We start from the raw sequence: 18641 nt of genomic DNA, 5'->3' as shown, positions 1-18641 counted from the left end.
ATTGCGAAAAGAGCTTGTGGAGCTCCAACGTTAATATTCTCTCTTCCTCGTCCTCAATTTGAAAAATGCTCCGCCGAACATCAAAATAAATGCTTCTTTCAAAAAGAGGTGAAATGAGATGTCAATCAGCATCATACTGCCAGTAGTGAATGAAATTTTGGGGTGGCACCCGGGGTGGCCAATCAGATGTCAGGGGTGTTCAGTGCTACCCCGGACACCCCTCAGGCTCCGCCCCTGGTCCCAGCCAGAACCAGGACTTGAAGCCGATCAAACATCTCTGGAGGGACTTAAATAGCTGAAAATAGCTGTGCAGCCACACTCCCCATAGAACTTGACAGAGTTTGAGAGGATCGACAGAGAAGAATGGGAGAAACTCCCCAAATACAGGTGTGCCAACCTTGTAGCATCAGAGTTTTATACAATTAATGTGCAATCATTTCTAATCCTGTTTTTGCTTTGTCATTGTGGGCTATTGTTTGTAGATTGATGAGAGAAAACCTATGTAATCAATTGTACAAATAAGGCTGTAACGTAACAACATTTGGAAAAAGTCAAAGGGTCTGAATACTTTCCAAATGCACTGTATATGGATTGATAAGTCACTTTTTTTTATTTTATCATAGACATTCTGGAATGGTAAGTTGAGACCAATACAGTTAGGATAGTATAATGTATCCTATCATACCTAAGACTTAAGACATTTAGCAAATTGTTCCAATACATTAGATTAATCAAGAGTCATTGACTTTATACCATTATGGTAATTGAAACTGCCATTACCTCACTGCTATTACCTCAGGAAAAGTTGCAGAGTAAGGCTTTATAAGGCCACCGATAAACACCAACTTTTTGTCCAAATTCCTTTTTCATCAATATCATGATTAACATTCTCTGTAGAAGTTGCAGAAACTAAAATACCTACTGTAGCTATGCAGGCTATCTGTTGTCACTCAAAAGAAAAAAACTGAATACGTACACTTCCGTTCAAAAGTTTGAGGTCACCTAGAAATGTCCTTGTTTTCCATGAAAACACACATGAAATGAGTTTCAAAATGATAGGAAATATAGTCAAGACGTTGACAAGGTTCTAAATAATGATTTTAATTGAAATAATAATTGTTTCTTTCAAACTATGCTTTCGTCAAAGAATCCTCCATTTGCAGCAATCACAATCTTGCAGACCTTTGGCATTCTAGTTGTAAATTTGTTGGGATAATCTTAAGAGATTTCACACAATGCTTTATTTATTTATTCACCCAATGCTTAATTTATTTTGGGCAACAGACATATCCAAACACCTCAAACTTAGATTTGTCTGTCCATAACACTTTTTTCCAATCTTCCTCTGTCTGTGTTCGTTTGCCCATCTTAATATTTTATTTTTATTGGCCAGTCTGAGATATAGCTTTTTCCTTGCAACTCTGCCTAGAAGGCCATCATCCCTGAGTCACCTCTTCACTGTTGACGTTGAGACTGGTGTTTTGCAGGTACTGTTTCTCAAACTAGACATTCTAATGTACTTTTCCTCTTGCTCAGTTGTGCACCGGGGCCTCCCACTCCTTTCTATTCTGGTTAGAGACAGTTTGCGCTGTTCTGTACACAGCATTGTACGAGATCTTCAGTTTCTTGGCAATTTCTCACATGGAATAGCCTTCATTTCTCAGATCAAGAATACACTGATGAGTTTCAGAAGAAAGTGCTTCGTTTCTGGTCATTTTGAGCCTGTAATCAAAACCACAAATGCTAATGCTCAAGATACTCAACTAGTCTAAAGAGGGACAGTTTTATTGCTTCTTTAATCAGGACAACAGTTTTCAGCTCTGCTAACAATTGCAAAAAGGTTTTCGAATTATCAATTAGCCTTTATAAATGATAAACTTGGATTAGCTAACACAATGTGCTATTGGAACACAGGAGTGATGGTTGCTGATAATGGGCCTCTGTACGCCTACGTAGATAGCCTCCTTTAGAAAATCTGTCGTTTCCAGCTACAATAGTCATTTACAACATTAACAATGTCTACACTGTATTTCTGATCAATTTGATGTTATTGTAATGAACAAAAAAAAGTTTAGTTTTAAAAACAAGGACATTTCTAAGTGACCCCAAACTTTTGAACGGTAGTGTAGTTTAAAAAAAATCCAAATTAAACTAATATATTATGCATTTCTCTAAGAACCTGGAGGTAAATTTCAGTGAGACAACTTAAAACGAAACCACTGAAATCCACAATCATTCGTTTAGGCCAGCTCAACCATAAACCGTGGAGTATTGCAATATTATGACATTATCGTACTGTTACTTTAATTACATTTTACTGTGGTAAAAAAACTACAAGTAAAAGTGGAAAGTATCTAATTTACAAAAGTACTGAGTAAAAATAGTTACTTTTTAAAATCAAACATGGACATTGATATTTTCCCAATTTTTCTGTTACCTGAACGTTGTCACACATGACCTTTTCCACACATAAACTTTACGCGACAAGTAACAAATGTGCTGTAGGAAGTAATTCAATTTGTTGCAACAAAGGCACATCTGTGTGTCCAAAAAAACTCTGAATGTTAATAGTACATTTGACAAATCCAAAGTAATACAATTTCAATTGCATGAACAACAAAGTTGAACTTCAACCGATTCCCAAGTTATTTTTCCCTTCTAGCCGTGAAGATAAAAAAAAACTTCAGGCTTCCATCATAAGTATTCATTTTAAAAGATTAAAATACGAATTAAAGGGGGCAGTTTGGAAAAAACAAATCCAGTCCCAATCATCCTCTGGAATAAGGGACATTTTGGGGTAATAATTACATAACCAATGTTCTCTAGTAATACTAGTCCTGTGCCAACATTGCTAAGCCTAATTCTCTAAGAAAATTGAGGAGAGCGCAAACACACTTAATTAGTTATATAATCAATAGCCTAACTGTTACATCTCTACAGAAAGACAGTTCCGGCTTCTGTTGGCTGTTTGTGTTTAATAGCCAACTGACTCCGTGAGCGCCAAGCCTCATGCAACAGCCAAATTATTTAATCAAACAGGGTGCTTAAGCATCAGACAAGCTCAAAGCATTTGTAGTGGGTTTCTTCAAACACATAAGGCGTGTTTAAATACATTTAAACATTGCGACCAATTGATTGGTCGAAAGAACAGGACTCAGTCGACCAATATTTTTTTCTGTCGGTGACAGCCCTAAAACATCAATCAAATAGCCTCCCGGGTGGCACAGTGGTTAAGGGCACTCTGAGTTCGCGCCCAGGCTCTGTCGTAAACGGCTGCGACCGTGAGGTCCGTGGGGCGTCGCACAATTGGCCTAGCGTCGTCCGGGTTAGGGAGGGGTTGGCCGGTAGGGAAATCCTTGTCTCATTGCGCACCAGCGACTCCTGTGGCGGGTCGGGCGCAGTGTGCGCTAACCAGGTGCACGGTGTTTCCTCCGACACATTGGTGCGGCTGGCTTCCGGGTTGGAGGGTGCTCTCCCGAGCCCGTACGGGAGTTGTAGCGATGAGACAAGATAGTAGCTACTAAACAATTGGATACCACGAAATTGGGGAGAAAAAGGGGTAAAAAAATAAAATGTATTTATAAAGCCATTTTTACATCAGCCAATGTCACAAAGAGCAGAAACCCAACCTAAAACAGCAAGCAGTGCAGATGTAGAAGCATGGTGGCTAGGAAAAATTCCCTAGAAAGGCAGGAACCTAGGAAGAAACCGAGAGGAACCAGGCTCTGAGGGGTGGCCAGTCCTCTTCTGGCTGTGCCGGTGGAGATTATAACAGTACATGGCCAAGATGTTTGTTTATACATAGGCTATGACATTCTCTTCTCACTGTTATAGTTCCAACAACATTCATACACCTGCATAGAGTCGCATAACACATGAATGGCTGCTCAGGATTGAGACGGGATGCTTGAACAGAAATACATAATGTGTCATAATGATCTCTTCATAGCCTACAACATTCCTAACATGAATACACAGGCTAATTGAGGCATAATTATCTCTTCATAGCCTACAACATTCCTAACATGAATACACAGGCTAATTGAGGCATAATTATCTCTTCATAGCCTACAACATTCCTAACATGAATACACAGGCTAATTGAGGCATAATTATCTCTTCATAGCCTACAACATTCCTAACATGAATACACAGGCTAATTGAGGCATAATTATCTCTTCATAGCCTACAACATTCCTAACATGAATACACAGGCTAATTGAGGCATAATTATCTCTTCATAGCCTACAACATTCCTAACATGAATACACAGGCTAATTGAGGCATTAATATGCATAAAATACTACTTGAGTAAAAGTCCAAAAGTGTTTGGTTTTAAACATACTTAGGTATCAACAGCAAATGTAATTAGTAAAATATACTTAAGTAACAAATGTAAAAGTTAAAGGATAAATAATTTCAAATTCTTCAGATTAAGCAAACCAGAAGGAAAGATTCTTGTTTTTTAAATTTACAGATAGCCAGAAGCACATTCAAACACTCCAAAATAATTTACAAACAAAGAATTTGTGTGTAGTGAGTCCCCCAGATCAAAGGCAGTAGCGATGACCAGGGATGTTCTAACATTTTCCTGTCCTGCTAAGCAGGATGTAACAACCACTTTTGGGTGTCAAGGAAAATGTATGGAGTAAAAACTGCATTATTTTCTTTATGAATGTAGTAAAAGTTGTCAAAAATATAAATAGTAAAGTACAAATACTCCAAAAAACTACTTTCAAGTATTTTTACACAACTGGATTTACCAAACCTGATGTGCTTGACCAGGTTCTCGCTCATATGGCGCTCCGCGTTAGGGGTCCAGGACAATGGCAGAGTGGGTCCTTGTGATTGGCATACTAAACGCAAGCAGTAATACCAAGTCAGTATATCAAAATGGCCTCAATCATAACATATTCAAGTATAGTACTGTCCAATCTCTCACAGTACAGTAGATGGTCCATCGTGTGCAGCTTACCAAGAGTATTCAGTGGTAGTTTGCCACGTTGCAAGCTCCAATCAAGCAACTGCGCTGCTCCAGACTGGTCTACAGGAAGAGGAATGAAGATACATTTATATAGTGTGGCAGGCCATTTTTTGTCAGGAAGGTGGCACCTCTCCACACATTGACCCCTCTAGCCTCTTATTTAGAACCATGACACAAAAGCAACTCTGCAGACATGCATTTACCTTTGACAAGGTGTTCTTGCGCATCACCATCTTATCCTCATGCAGGATATTCCCTGCCAGAAGGTGATCCAAAATAAAAACATCCCTCTCCACTTGAAAGGCAATCCTCTTCAGTTGGAGGTAGAAGTCAATGACCTAAAGCAGAATGGCATATGGTCGGTCAAAGTTGACATGATTCCCAGGCAATACAGTCTAATTGTACTTTATACCAACTGCACCCATGGAAATGTCATACAATTCAACCATAACATGTAGGCAACCTGAACATACCTCCCCACTAAGCCACTCATTGGGCTTCAACATAAGGAAGTCATGGAGGTGCAGGATGGCAATGGATCCCTCCAACAAAATCCTTGCGTTTGCCCTGTCCACGCCATCCGACGACATTTCCCACAGTTTCTTCACCTATACAAACAGATTATGGTCATAAAAATTGTGTCCAAACTGCCAGACTGTACAGATGCAATCAACATGCAATAGGAAAACATGCAGAATGTAACCAAAACAGTCACATTCCACTTACTCTATTCGTCATCCCTGCTGGGGTGTTTCAGAGACCGTTGGAATTGGTCACCCTATTGAATAATGTTGACAGTTCAGTTTGGGACAGGCCTGCATTTTGGTCAACATTTTGTGATGTACCCAAATAAGACAAAATCTAGGAACAAATAAGACAGACCTATTGATCAACGGTTGATTGTTCTTCCTGGCGTTTGGCGGCCATCTGGACATGCTCCTTGGTGGCACACTTATGGCCAGAGCGTTTTGCGCTCAGATGCCTTGTCCTTAGCTTTATTGGCATAGGACTGTCCACACTTCCGCCAATGGCCAGTACAGCTGCCAGTCGGTGGACACTCCTCTGGGCACTCTCCGATGCAGAGCAGGAGCACGTCTCCATTGGTAACAGAGTAACGCCGTGCTGCTTGTCTGAGAAGCCCTGGTAGAGGAATGATTGGGTGCTTGGCACCAGGAGTCATCGTCCCTTTGCCACAATCATCCTGGCCAAGGCCTCCGCTCCAGTTTCTGCCATGTCATATTCTTCCTGTGCCACACAGGACTGGATGCCTTCAGCAAAGGAAACCCTGTCATCCTCCAACATGTGGTAGGGGAAACTGGTGGTGGGCATTCACCTGGAAAATTGTTCATGGCACTCAGAGGTCAGGTGGAAATTCCCTAGGTTACAGTAGCCCCGCAGCACTTCCCTCAAGGCATTGGTTTGGAGTTGGTAGAGTAGATAACCCAATTGATCTACTCTGAACTTCTTCCATCCAACCTTTGCCTTGAGGACAGCATTGAAGCTCTCTGAGCAGTTGTTTGTAATGCCGTCTGACTGGATGCCCAAGCTGTTTAGCACATATTGTGCGCTCTTGTCCATGGCGTCGGACAACGACTGATGGAAATAAGCCCTGAGGTCAGGGCTCCAGTGGACACACACTCTCCAGTGTGCATTTGGAGTCACTCCTTGATTTCGATGCCAAGAGCTTTTTGATGGTCTGCTGGTAATCGGCCAAAGTTTGGGCACCCTCTGACCCCATCTTGTGCTTCACATTGTTTGAGATGTGGTTCCAGCAATTGACAATCCTGGCTTGCGGAATCACAGACTGGATTGCTTCCTCAATAGCCACCTCACGGTCTGTGCAGAAGATTGCTGTTGATAGTTGGGGAAGGAGTGAAAGGATGGTGCGAAAGAACTGTTCGTGGTTTTCCATGTGCCGGGTGATGTGAATGAGGAAGGCCAGGGGAAGGACAGGTGTCTCTTGAAACAGTACATGATGGAAAAGGGGTGAAACAAATTGCCCAGGTAAAATGTGGTGTCATAGTGAAAAATGTGTGCTCCTTGGTGTTTGCTTTTAATGACTGCCTTGGCCTTTTCAATCATTTCTGGTGCTGCCACCACCAGGAGGTTTGTGGGTCGAGTCTCCATATGGGTGACAAATCCGAGGAGAATGTCACCCCTCATATGTGTTGCCACCAACTCATCCCGGTCCAAAACAGTGACCTCCATTGCATGACGAATTGTGTTCTTCACTTGTGCCAAGTTGTGAGGTTGGTACTCTGTCATGAATGATGCATTTGGGGGTGGTGGTGGGTTATTGGTCATTTCCGAGTGTACTTTGCCAGATGTTTCTGTCTTTCGCTTGGACATTTCATAATTGAGGGAGCCGATCAGATGAAATCCCTTGCTTGCTGCTGTTGGCGTGGGGGACAGCGGAGTGTGCCTCCTCATCAAAGTAGTGAATGAGCACAGTATGAGGCTGATGCAGCAACTCGTACTCCCTTTACGAAGCCCTGGTGCTTCCTTCCCTGCATAGTACCTTCGTTTTGGTGAACGGCGAGGAAGGCTGTGGGATCCCTTCTGAATCCATCGCTTTTGGTCCGTCTTCCGGTACTCACATGACAAGGAACTACCCGCAAACATAAAAATGTCTCCAGGCTTGGGGTGGAGTGGTGGAAGGTGGGATACGTTATCAGGATCAACCATTTCAAACATTTCAGCTGCTTGTGCTGGTGTTAAAGGCAGCAGGCGTGTGGTGTATACTTGCTGGGGTATTGATTGGGGGACCTGGGGGTAGAGATGGGGCAATCTGTGAGATGGAGGGGGGTGGTGCATTGGCTATCCTTCCCTTACTCCACATGTTGTAGAGTTGACAACGATAGCAGAGGGTGTTCAACCTTTCCAGTTCAATGACAAGCACAGAAAATACTAAATGTTCTTGATGGTAGCCCGCTGCTGTAACTTCGTCTGGTGAGAGGCCTAGCCTTTTAACAACTGAGGCAATGTCATCAACAGTTGGGGCCCTCTTCCTTTTTGGTATTCTGATAAGGGAAATTACATTAGGATAAGTATGGAGAGGACAAGTTTTCCAGACAGTTATAGGCTAACTATATGAAATGTTACAGTACATTGAAAAATGTCTCCTAGTGCTTCAAATAGTTTACCAAGCCAGATTGGGGTCCATTCAGAATTAAATTGAGACCTGTTACATTCTACATCAGTTACTTAATTTTGAATGGAAATAATCAGTGTGCAGAATTTGACATTGAATGTAAAGAACATGGATTGAAAGTGAATTATGTTAGTTAAAAAAAAAATCCCCCCTGTAATCAATGATCATTTCTAAATACATGACTTGCCCAATCGTGTCTAAGCAATGATTACTTCCAGGGAGGATGAAATTGCACTATGACACATAACCACAGCGGGCTGCAGGCAGTAGCTAGGTGGCCACTGACTATGACTATAATTTATTTAATTTTTAACAACAGTCAGTTACTGTTGTGTTACAATAGTAAAATACACAAGGTGAAATTTAGAGATTTGGTTGTGCAACAGCAGTTGGTTAGCAAATAAAAGTTTGTCACATACACATATGTTATCGCAGGTGCAGCAAAATGTTGTGCCTCCTACTGGCCCTCCAACACCACTTCCAGCAGCATCTGGTCTCCCATCCAAGGACTGACCAGGACCAACCCTGCTTAGCTTCAGAAGCAAGCCAGCAGTGGTATGCAGGGTGGTATGCTGTAGGAGTGATGAGTTATTGCCGACGTGGACGAGGTGCAAGTGTTTCCACTGTACGAGATATCTGTGGAATGGTTACAGACAATATACAGGTGAGAGGTCAAAAGTATATTACATGCAAATAACAGGATTGGGTTGTGCAGCTGACAATAGTGGCTTGCTCAATCTTTTACATGTTTTCCCTCCTTTCTTCCTGCCTAGAAGTAATCACTGATTAGAAATGACTAGACAGGTTAAAGCCGTGTAGTGGAGGCCTTGGTTTTACTTCAAGGAGGGAGAAAGGAGTTGCAGTAATTTGTACCAAACATCTCAGTTCTTCCAAAGTGCCCCCTTTCAATTCTCTGCATGAACAGGAAATATGGTGGAAACTCCTTTTGGGCCATGCATATGCCAATCTGATGCTTTTACATTCGTGGCGAATAGTGAATCATATTATGTGCGCCCTTCAGGAGAAGTGAGTGATGTCATTAAAACAATTAAATAATGATCATCATAAGTGATTTCTTACAGACATCCCTCCAAATGATGTTAAAATATTTGCAGGCCACTCAAAACGACAAATTAAAAAGACTAAATGAAATGCTTCACCCAGATATTAAACATATTCAAAGTATGTCTACATGAACAAATATAGCGATGTGGCCACCATTAACATCAATGGGGCTGAAGTGAAGCAAGTCGAGAGTTTCAAGTTCCTTGGTGTCCACATCACCAATGAACTATCATGGTCACAACACACCAACACAGTTGTGAAGAGGGCACGACAAAATCTTTTCCCCCCAGGAGACTGACAATATTTAGCATGGGTCCCCAGATCCTCAAAAGCTTCTACAGCTGCACCATCGAGAGCATCCTGAGAGGTTGTATCACTGCCTGGTATGGCAACTGCTTGGCATCTGACCATAAGGCGCTACAGAGGATAGTGCATACGGCCCAGTACATCACTGGGGCCAAGCTTCCTGCCATCCAGGACCTATATAATAGGCGGTGTCAGAGGAAAGACTCCAGTCACCCAAGTCATAGACTGTTTTCTCTGCTACCGCACGACAAGTGGTACAGGAGCACCAAGTCTAGGACCAAAAGGCTCCTTAACAGCTTCTACCGCCAAGCCATAAGACTGCTGAACATTTAATCAAATTGCAACCCACACTATTGACATTAATATCTATGCATAGTCACTTTACAAATGACCTCAACTAACCTGTACCCCGCACATTGACTCGGTACTGGTACCCCATGTATATAGCCTCGTTATTGTTACGTCATTTTATTGTGTTACTTATGAATATTTTTTTTTTTTTTTACTTTATACTATTTAGGAAATATTTTCTTAACTCTATTTCTTGACCTGCATTGTTCCTCTTAGGGCTAGGGGGCAGAATTTTCACTTTTGGATAAATAGCGTGCCCAATTTCAACTTCCTGCTACTCATGCCAAGAATATAAGATATGCATATTATTCATAGATTTGGATAGAAAACAATCTGAAGTTTCTAAAACTGTTTGAATCATGTCTGTGAGTATAACAGAACTTATGTAGCAGGCAAAACCCAGAGGACTAACTGTTCAGAATTTATTTTATTTTATTCCCCTCTCTGTTCCCTGAGCTGTCAAGGGATATTTCATAGGAACCTGTTTTCAGTTCCTACCGCTTCCACTGGATGTCACCAGTCTTTGGAATTTGTTTGAGGTTATTCCTTTGTGCCATGAAGAAGTAGGCAAACTAGGAACTGGGGACACTTTTGTGAGTTGCGCAAGACGTGAAAAGCAGCGCTGGTTTGTTTTCTTTCCTGTAATTGAATACAGATTGCCCCGTCTACAATTTGATCGATTATTAACGTTTTAAAATACCTAAAGTTGTATTACAAAAGTATTTTGAAATATTTTGGCAAAGTTTATAGGCAACTTTTGAAATATTTTGTAGTGACGTTGCGATTTTTGTAAGCTGTTTTTTTCTGGATCAAATGCGCTTTATAAATGGACATTTTGGATATATATGGACGGAATTAATCTACCAAAAGGACCAATTGTGATGTTTATGGGACATATTGGAATGCCAACAAAAGAAGCTCGTCAAAGGTAATGCATGCTTTATATTTTATTTCAGCGTTTTGTGTAGCGCCTGCAGGGTTGAAATATGCTAACTCCTTAATTTACTGCTGGTGCAGATGGTGCAGGCTATCAGATAATAGCTTCTTCTGCTTTCGCCGAAAAGCATTTTTAAAATCTGACATGTTGGCTGGATTCACAACGAGTGTAGCTTTAATTGAGTATCTTACATGTGTGATTTAATGAAAGTTTGATTTTATAGTATTTTATTTGAATCTGGCGCTCTGCATTTTCCCTGGCAATTGGCCAGTTGAGACATTTGCATCCCGCCTATCCCTAAGAGGATTTATTAATTTTAAGGGCTTGTAAGTAAGCACTTCACGGTAAGGTCCACAGCTGTTGTATTCGGCTCATGTGACCGATACAATTTTAGTTGATTTGGCTTGGTTTTTTTCTCTGGCATGCACTGTCAACTGTGGGACCTTATATAGACAGGTGTGTGCCTTTCCAAATCATGTCAAATCAATTGAATTTACCACAGCTGTACTCCAAACAAGTTGTAGAAACATCTCTAGGATGATCAATGGAAACAGGAGGCACCTGAGCTCAATTTAAGTCTCATAGCAAAGGGTATGAATCATTATGTAAATTAGGTATTTCTGTTTTTTATTTGTAATGAATTAGCTATAATGTAAAAACCTGATTTTCACTTTGTCTATTGTGTGTAGATAGAGAGAAAATTTAAATGTAATCTATTTTAAAATACATCTGTAAGACAGGGAAGGAGTCTCAATACATCCAAATTCTCTAAGTTAAATCTGTCTGACTGGTAGAGTAGTGGTTATGTTGGTTGATCTCCAAAGGAGGGTTTGAGCGTTTAAATCCCAGAGGAGCAATTTATGGGGCAACATTTTTCTTGTCTTTGTGGGGCCTGAAAGAGCAAACCTGAGGTGTGTAGGGGGACAGGGGCTAGTTCCCATCAAATAGCACGAATGACGTATAGAATGTCCTTTTAATAGAGTTGTGGTAACATATTATGTCGTAGAGTAACAATATAACCCTTCTCTGCAAAAGCCTACTTTTACCTGGGGGGATGCTTTGTAGACCATTCAAAGGTGTTCCGATTCCTGGTCCCCGTGAAGAATCCCACATGTTATGATAGCTTAGAAACAGTAGTAGCCAAATGAAGGGAAAAAGGTACAATATTATGATGATGGTATAATATTTCTTGCGTCTATTTGCTGGTAATTGGAAACATGAAACTTTCGAATTGCGTCCCCCATTCCTAAACACATCCATCCTATAGTGTAGGTTTTGAAGGTTCATAATATATACTTGTAGTCATCAGAAGAAGACTATGGAATGGTTGATGGATTTCTATGCCTAGAAATGCTAAACAGATCCTAGTTCAGCACTCCTACTTCAAGCCACCAAGTGAACGTTGGGTCTGGGGTGCTAAATGTCTTGAACAGTGGTTGAAAAAGTACCCAATTGTCAAACTTGAGTAAAAGTAAAGATACCTTACTAGAAAATGACTCAAGTAAAAGTGAAAGTCACCCAGTAAAATACTACATTAGAAAAAGTCTAAAAGTATTTGTTTTTAAATATACTTAAGTATCAAAAGTAAACATCATTGCTAAAATATACTTAAGTATCAGTGGTAAAAGTATAAATTATTGGACATTCCTTATATTAAGCAAACCAGATGGCACGATTTTCTTGTTTTTTTATTTAAGAAATAGCCATGGGAACACTCCAACACTCAGAAATAATTTACAAACGAAGCATGTGTTTAGTGAGTCCGCTAGATCAGAGGCAGTAGGGATGACCAGGGATGTTCTCTTGATAAGTGTGTGAATTGGAACATTTTCCTGTCCGGCTAAGCATTCGACATGTAACAAGTGCTTTTGGGTGTCAGGGAAACTGTATGGAGTAAAAAAATACATTATTATTTTTTAGAAATGTAGTGAAGTAAAATTAAAAGTTGTAAAAAAATAGAAAAAGTAAAGTACAGATACAAAAAAAACGACTTAAGTAGTACTTTCAAGTATTATTACATCATGGAAGCTGTAGGGTGGCAGGGTAGCCTAGTGGTTAGAGTAACCGGAAGGTTGCAAGTTCAAACCCCCAAGCTGACAAGGTACAAATCTGTCCTTCTACCCCTGAACAGGCCGTCATTGAAAATAAGAATTTGTTCTTAACTGACTTGCCTAGTTAAATAAAGGTAAAAAGTACATTTTCTTTAGGAATGTAGTGGATTCCCAAGGCCAGTAGTTGAGAAGCATTTCCATCTAGCAATGTAAAAATGTTAATGTCCTTGAATGTATGACCCATCTGAATCTGTGTGTATATATATATATATATATATATACATACACACACACAGTATGAAATTATTTGATATTTCATCTAGATGAAATATTTGTGAAATGAAAACTGCCAAAAAATACAGTATGTATATACTGTATATACATACACACGGTATTTTTCTGCATTATATTTATATATATATAAACGGAATGTAGTGGAGTACTTTAAATACATTTTTGTTAAGTAATTTACACCACTGGACTTGAAAGGAACACCTCAATTATCTCGAATAACCGGTGCCCCCGCACATTGACTCTGTACCTGTACCCCCTGTATATAGCCTCGCTATTGTTATTTTACTGCTGCTCTTTAATTATTTGTTACTTTTATTTCTTATTTTTTAATTAACACAGATTTTTTTTTAGCTCTCAATTGTTGGTTAAGGGCGTGTAAGTAAGCATTTCACTGTAAGGTCTACCTACACCTGTGGAATTCGACGCATGTGACCGATACAATTTGATTTGTTACACATGGAAACATGTGAACCTGGTGTAGCATTATTGAAACTGCTGACACCTAGTGGACATCAAGAGAGACTACACCACACACACTAACCTTAAAACAGAGGGGATGCTTTACATACATTGCTATTTTTTATTACACACTAATATATATGTTCAATAAACAGACATTCAAAATTCGGAATGTAAAGCACAAACGACCTCAAAGTTCTTCAAAAGCAGCTGTAGTGAGTCAAGCATCTTGAGGACAGAGACACAAGTTAACGTTACCTGCTATATGGGGAACAGGTTTAACACAGGGAGAACTTGGCAAAATACAATGCATGTTTATGTATTACGAGTGGGCTGATATATACAGTATCATCGGTAACAATTGTTTTCAAACAACCTAACTAGTAAAATATTGGCGCTAGCAGTCATTAGTTAAGTTACATGTTAACCATAGCGATAGCCTAATTGAGGCGCAGTAGAGTTCATCCGCCGAATGCCGACACACCGGAAATAACTAAAACAACGAACGAGAAATGGTGGAGGCTACCAGAATGAAGACAGATATTTTTCGGAATAAACGTGGTTACACTGAATTACATAGCCCACTCCCTATCCGGAATCTCATTCTACCGCTATACGACTTTGTATGCGTTGTTTGTTGGCAACCTTGTTATTTCCGAAATTTTTGGAACGGATTCCTGTTGGAACGTTCCACAAATTATACCCACCCCCTTTTTAAATGCATTTATATCGGTTTAAATCTTATTGACTGTCCCTTTTAGCTTGCCTTCAACTCCAATGTCGCAGCTTTTTCGTCACTCATCTTGAGGCTTGCCTTCAACTCCTTTATATATTTACTAATTCATTAAAGTATGCCCAGTTTGTCATGTTTTGATTTTAACAGCTCGGGTTCGACCTTTACCATTCCCGGTGGTGAAAATAATAAATCGTCCGTGTCTGTAGAAGAGTCACGTTTTGGGATTGGTTCCACTGTTTTACTCTACGTCATGTTTGGGTGTTGCTTGTTTTTGTAATATTTGTCGATACATTTCACTAGTCTTATGATTTGTGTTGTTATCCAGATTGAAGGTTATAGCCCACCAGTTTGTGAAGTGCTACTATTTTGTCTAATTTACCGATATTGCGTTTTTATCTTGAGGTGATCTACAGGCAGTGATGACCAGGGAGGTTCTCTTGATGAGTGTGTGAATTAAACCACTTTCCTGACCTGCTAAGCATTCAAAATGTAACGAGTACTTTTGGGTGTCAGGGAAAATGTATGGAGTAAAAAGTACACCATTTTATTTAGGAATGTAGTAAAGTAAAAGTTGTCAAAAACTACTTAAGTAGTACTTTAAAGTATGTTTTACTTAAGTACTTTACACCACTGGCTGTTCACGGTACATAGGTTTATGGTTCAGTTCTTCTCTCTTGAGGTTTTACTTAAGGGCCAATGGAATGGTTTAAAATGTGATAAACCCGCCCACCCGGAGTAAAACGAACTTACCCACTGCAGTACTTCCTTTATGCTTCCTTCTCGGCACATGGGGTATGAGCTAAAATGTCATTCCTTCACCACAAAGTTGAAAGAAAATAAAGAATAGTCAGTACAGGGATTATTAGAAGCCAGTTTCAAACAGTATGTGTCTCTCTGTATATATTTGTTTTTCAGGCTGCATGTGGTCTCAGTACTGTTTATTACCAGTAAGTAAAAACTACGTATTTTTATGTGTTGGTAAATGGCATCCCTCATCGACGACCACGTGTACAGTGATTAGTACGTTAGTGTGCAGTACTCAAGTCTGTTATTTATTTACAACATATTCAACACTGTTTGATGAAAACAAATAATACATGCATAAACAAGCCCAGGACAACCGATATCATGAATTGTGTAATTTAAACCATTCTGTCCTTTCTTGGTTACACAGCAAAGAAGTAGGGATACAATATTGTAACAATGATTGATTTTCTGCAAATATTACTGTAATAAGAATGGCTGTTCAAAAAGTAATTTTGTGATAAATCTAACTAATTTGTTCGATAACAAATGGCCTACAATGATGAAATCACTTTTTAATGGACAGTTACTTTACATTATATTATTAGCGGCAAGGCTCTAGACATTTTTTTTCAGACTGCCAAGTACAGTAGGCTAAATCAACTCAGATGGTAGTCTAGAATTTATAAAGTAATCTGTTTCATCTAAAATATCCAGGGAATGCATGATATTTTGATGTTCAACCTATCAAAATAGGATCCAGATTCACCAGATAAATGTGGCAGATAAAGGACAGCCGCCGACTGCCTCCTGGGCAAGTACTTTAATAGCAGGAGTCACTGCCACTCACCAAGTAGGCCTATAGACTGGGGTTTCCCAAACTTAGTCTCTAGAGATTGAAATAAATTGTGTTTCTTAAAAAAACAGACATTTAATGATGCCTTCTGAATTGACTCAGAAAAGTAACATAAGTAGGCCTACAGTTGATCGTCCCAGCTCTATTAATAAGAGCGAGAATTGTAGGTAAGGAACAGTTAATTAGTAGGCTAATGCCTGGCATTTGTCTATGAATTCTTGTCTTTCACGGAAATTATTGAGATGGTGGTTGCTTCTAGAGAATAAGACCCATTTTGTAGAGCTGGTCTTAATTTAGTCGATTAAACTCAACTCCACGATTTACGATGGAGTTGAGCTGAGACTAGTGTGGGAAGACTGGAGCTCGATGTCACATAAAATTACTTTTTTATCAAAAGACTGATTTCAGGACCCCAAAAACATGCCGCAATTACACACAACATTTGTCTGTGTAATTGTGGGCTATTCTTTGGGTACTGAAATCAGTTGTTTTTTTAATAAAAAAAACTATTTTATGTGTCGTCGGCACTCCAGTCTGCCCACACTAGTCGCCACTCAACTCGGATAGATAGCTAGTCTTAACTTTCATTATAGTTGACCTTCCACTCTGAATCCTCCAAACAGCGCATTACATTACCAATACCACTCTCCCTCTCAAACCTCTCTTTCCACCTATTCCATATATCAGTGATATCATCAGTGGTAACTACAACAAGTCTACAACCCCGAGAAGTGGCAGCTCCGGGCAGTGACTTCACCCTTAACTGCTCTTTCCCTTCGTCTAAAAATCTGAACCTCAACCAACTGGTCATCAACTGGCAGCGTGGAGAATCAGAGGTGGTTCACAGCTATTACCATGGGAGAGATCAGCTGGAAAGACAGAGTGGTGTTTACAAGGGACGCACTCATCTGTTTGAAGACCAGCTCACTGTGGGAAATGCCTCACTTAGACTGAGTGGTGTGCAGCCGAGTGACCAGGGCCAATACACCTGTGACGTGACAGATGAACAGGGAGGCACCCTGGAAAAGCTACAACTTCTAGTGGCAGGTAAATTCCATTGGTGCTGCATCTTTTTTGTATAGATTAAATTATGACAACTGCCTCTACAAAGTTATTTATAATATTTCAAACCAGCCCCTTATGATGAGCCCAGGATATCCGCCCAAGCCACTTGTGATGGCTTCATTGTCACCCTCCATGCCTCTCAGGGGTTTCCCCAGCCAGAGTTAGTGTGGAAAGGTGTGATGGACAGTAACACCACTATGGAATTGGACAGCAGGGGGCACTATGAGCTGAAGAGTGAGGTGACACTGTGGTTGAACAGCACTCTGACTGTTACAGCCGAGCTGAGACTGAGGGTTCTGGACCAGAGTTTCACCAAGTCTCTCACACTCCACCCACCACCAGGTAAAATATCAGGGTTCCAGAGTTTGTTCCTTGACTCAATGTTGTTTTCAGATACTTTTAACAATTGTTTACAGTTCTTTTGGAATTGGGTATTTTGGATTATTGATCATACAGTACATGTGTTCTTATTATCATTCTTCTGGTGTAGTTTTTACCTAGTCCATTGGGATGTGATGAATGATGATACCATACTTGCACAATGGCCGTTGACCATGGGCTTCAAACAGTATGTGTCTCTCCAAATATTTGTGAGTGGTTTTCACAATACTTTGTTACAGTTCATGATAAAACCCTTGTCAGATATAGAGGGGAATGTTGCTTATTTCAGTGACTGAGGTTGAGTGTTCCTTTCTTCTCACAGTGTGCTGTGTGATGCCTGCCGAGAAGAGGAGCAGATTTTTTATGTATCCCCTGCTGCTTATGCTGCTGGGATTAGTGCTCCTGTTGTCCTGGAAGAGGTCTGAGCAGGAGACCAAAAAGGATAAGAAAACACAAGAATAGAATGACCTTCAGTCCATGGTCACTCAACAGGCATCATGCCAGAGCAATTATCATTGCTTGTTTACAGAGAAAACATAAAGGGAGGACAGCCTTGTTTACTAAAGTCAATTTTCATGGGAAGTCATTTGGTAAAATCTGAATTACACTACAATACTTTATACACAAAGTTCAACATGATAGAGTTGACACTTTGTATTGTCAAACAATACAGACGACACACTCACTAAAGATAGACAATGGGAGTTGCACACCACACCACTAGATGGTCATATGCACCTCTACTCCTAATCTACTTTCTCTTAAGGTTTCTTCCATGTAGCGAGTTTTTGCTTACTGCTACTTGCTCAGGGATTTAGCCCAGGTTACTGTGTAAATCACCTTTTACATCTGCAGATGTCTTACTGGGCTTTATAAATTACATGTATATATTGATTGAAATTATGGCAGCTATAGCGTCTAATGAAAGTTGTTACATGTGTGTTCCAGTCAGTGTATCATACTTTCCAGAATTTGTTATTTTGTAATACAAGGAGATGAAACCCCAATTGTGATGTCTTTTTGCTAAATCTATTTTACAGAAAAGAACTGGCATGTTGGCAGTATACCAGCAGCACAGGGAGAGTGTAATTTTCTCCTGTAACATTTCTTATTTTAGTAGAGTCCTCTTGGTCAAATAATGACATGAAACTATAGTTTTATTTCATTATACCCAGAGCAACTAGATTTGTTTTGGTGTTCCAGTGGGATGCAGGGGGCAACATTGATCAAAGCCAGGGGATTTCTCATTCTCATGTGCTTA

General features: G+C 40.1%; 1 protein-coding gene across 8 annotated transcripts; it reads left to right on the top strand.

Moving 5' to 3' along the window:
* The first annotated feature begins 15072 nt into the window (after positions 1–15072).
* On the top strand, positions 15073–18387 carry LOC110512327 (CD276 antigen). Of its 8 annotated transcripts, none has more exons than XM_021592782.2 (5): positions 15073–15126; positions 15250–15281; positions 16622–16981; positions 17069–17341; positions 17703–18387. In XM_021592782.2, exons 1-5 carry the CDS (start codon positions 15104–15106, stop codon positions 17840–17842), a joined length of 828 nt encoding a protein of 275 aa, XP_021448457.1. In that variant the 5' UTR covers positions 15073–15103; the 3' UTR covers positions 17843–18387. The 8 variants fall into 8 exon arrangements, 4 of the variants coding, with proteins under 4 accessions (XP_021448457.1, XP_036826193.1, XP_021448463.1 ...); XR_005041216.1 differs by adding an exon at positions 17490–17589 and having other exon boundaries at positions 15092–15281; positions 17143–17341; XR_005041212.1 differs by adding an exon at positions 17490–17589 and having other exon boundaries at positions 15092–15354.
* The last annotated feature ends 254 nt before the right edge of the window (positions 18388–18641 follow it).

This window comes from Oncorhynchus mykiss, chromosome 3 (genome assembly GCF_013265735.2).
Source record: "Oncorhynchus mykiss isolate Arlee chromosome 3, USDA_OmykA_1.1, whole genome shotgun sequence".
In the NCBI taxonomy this organism is placed as follows: Eukaryota; Metazoa; Chordata; class Actinopteri; order Salmoniformes; family Salmonidae; genus Oncorhynchus; species Oncorhynchus mykiss.
Note: the sequence above shows the minus strand (reverse complement) of the source record. Positions and strands in the feature narration are given on the sequence as shown.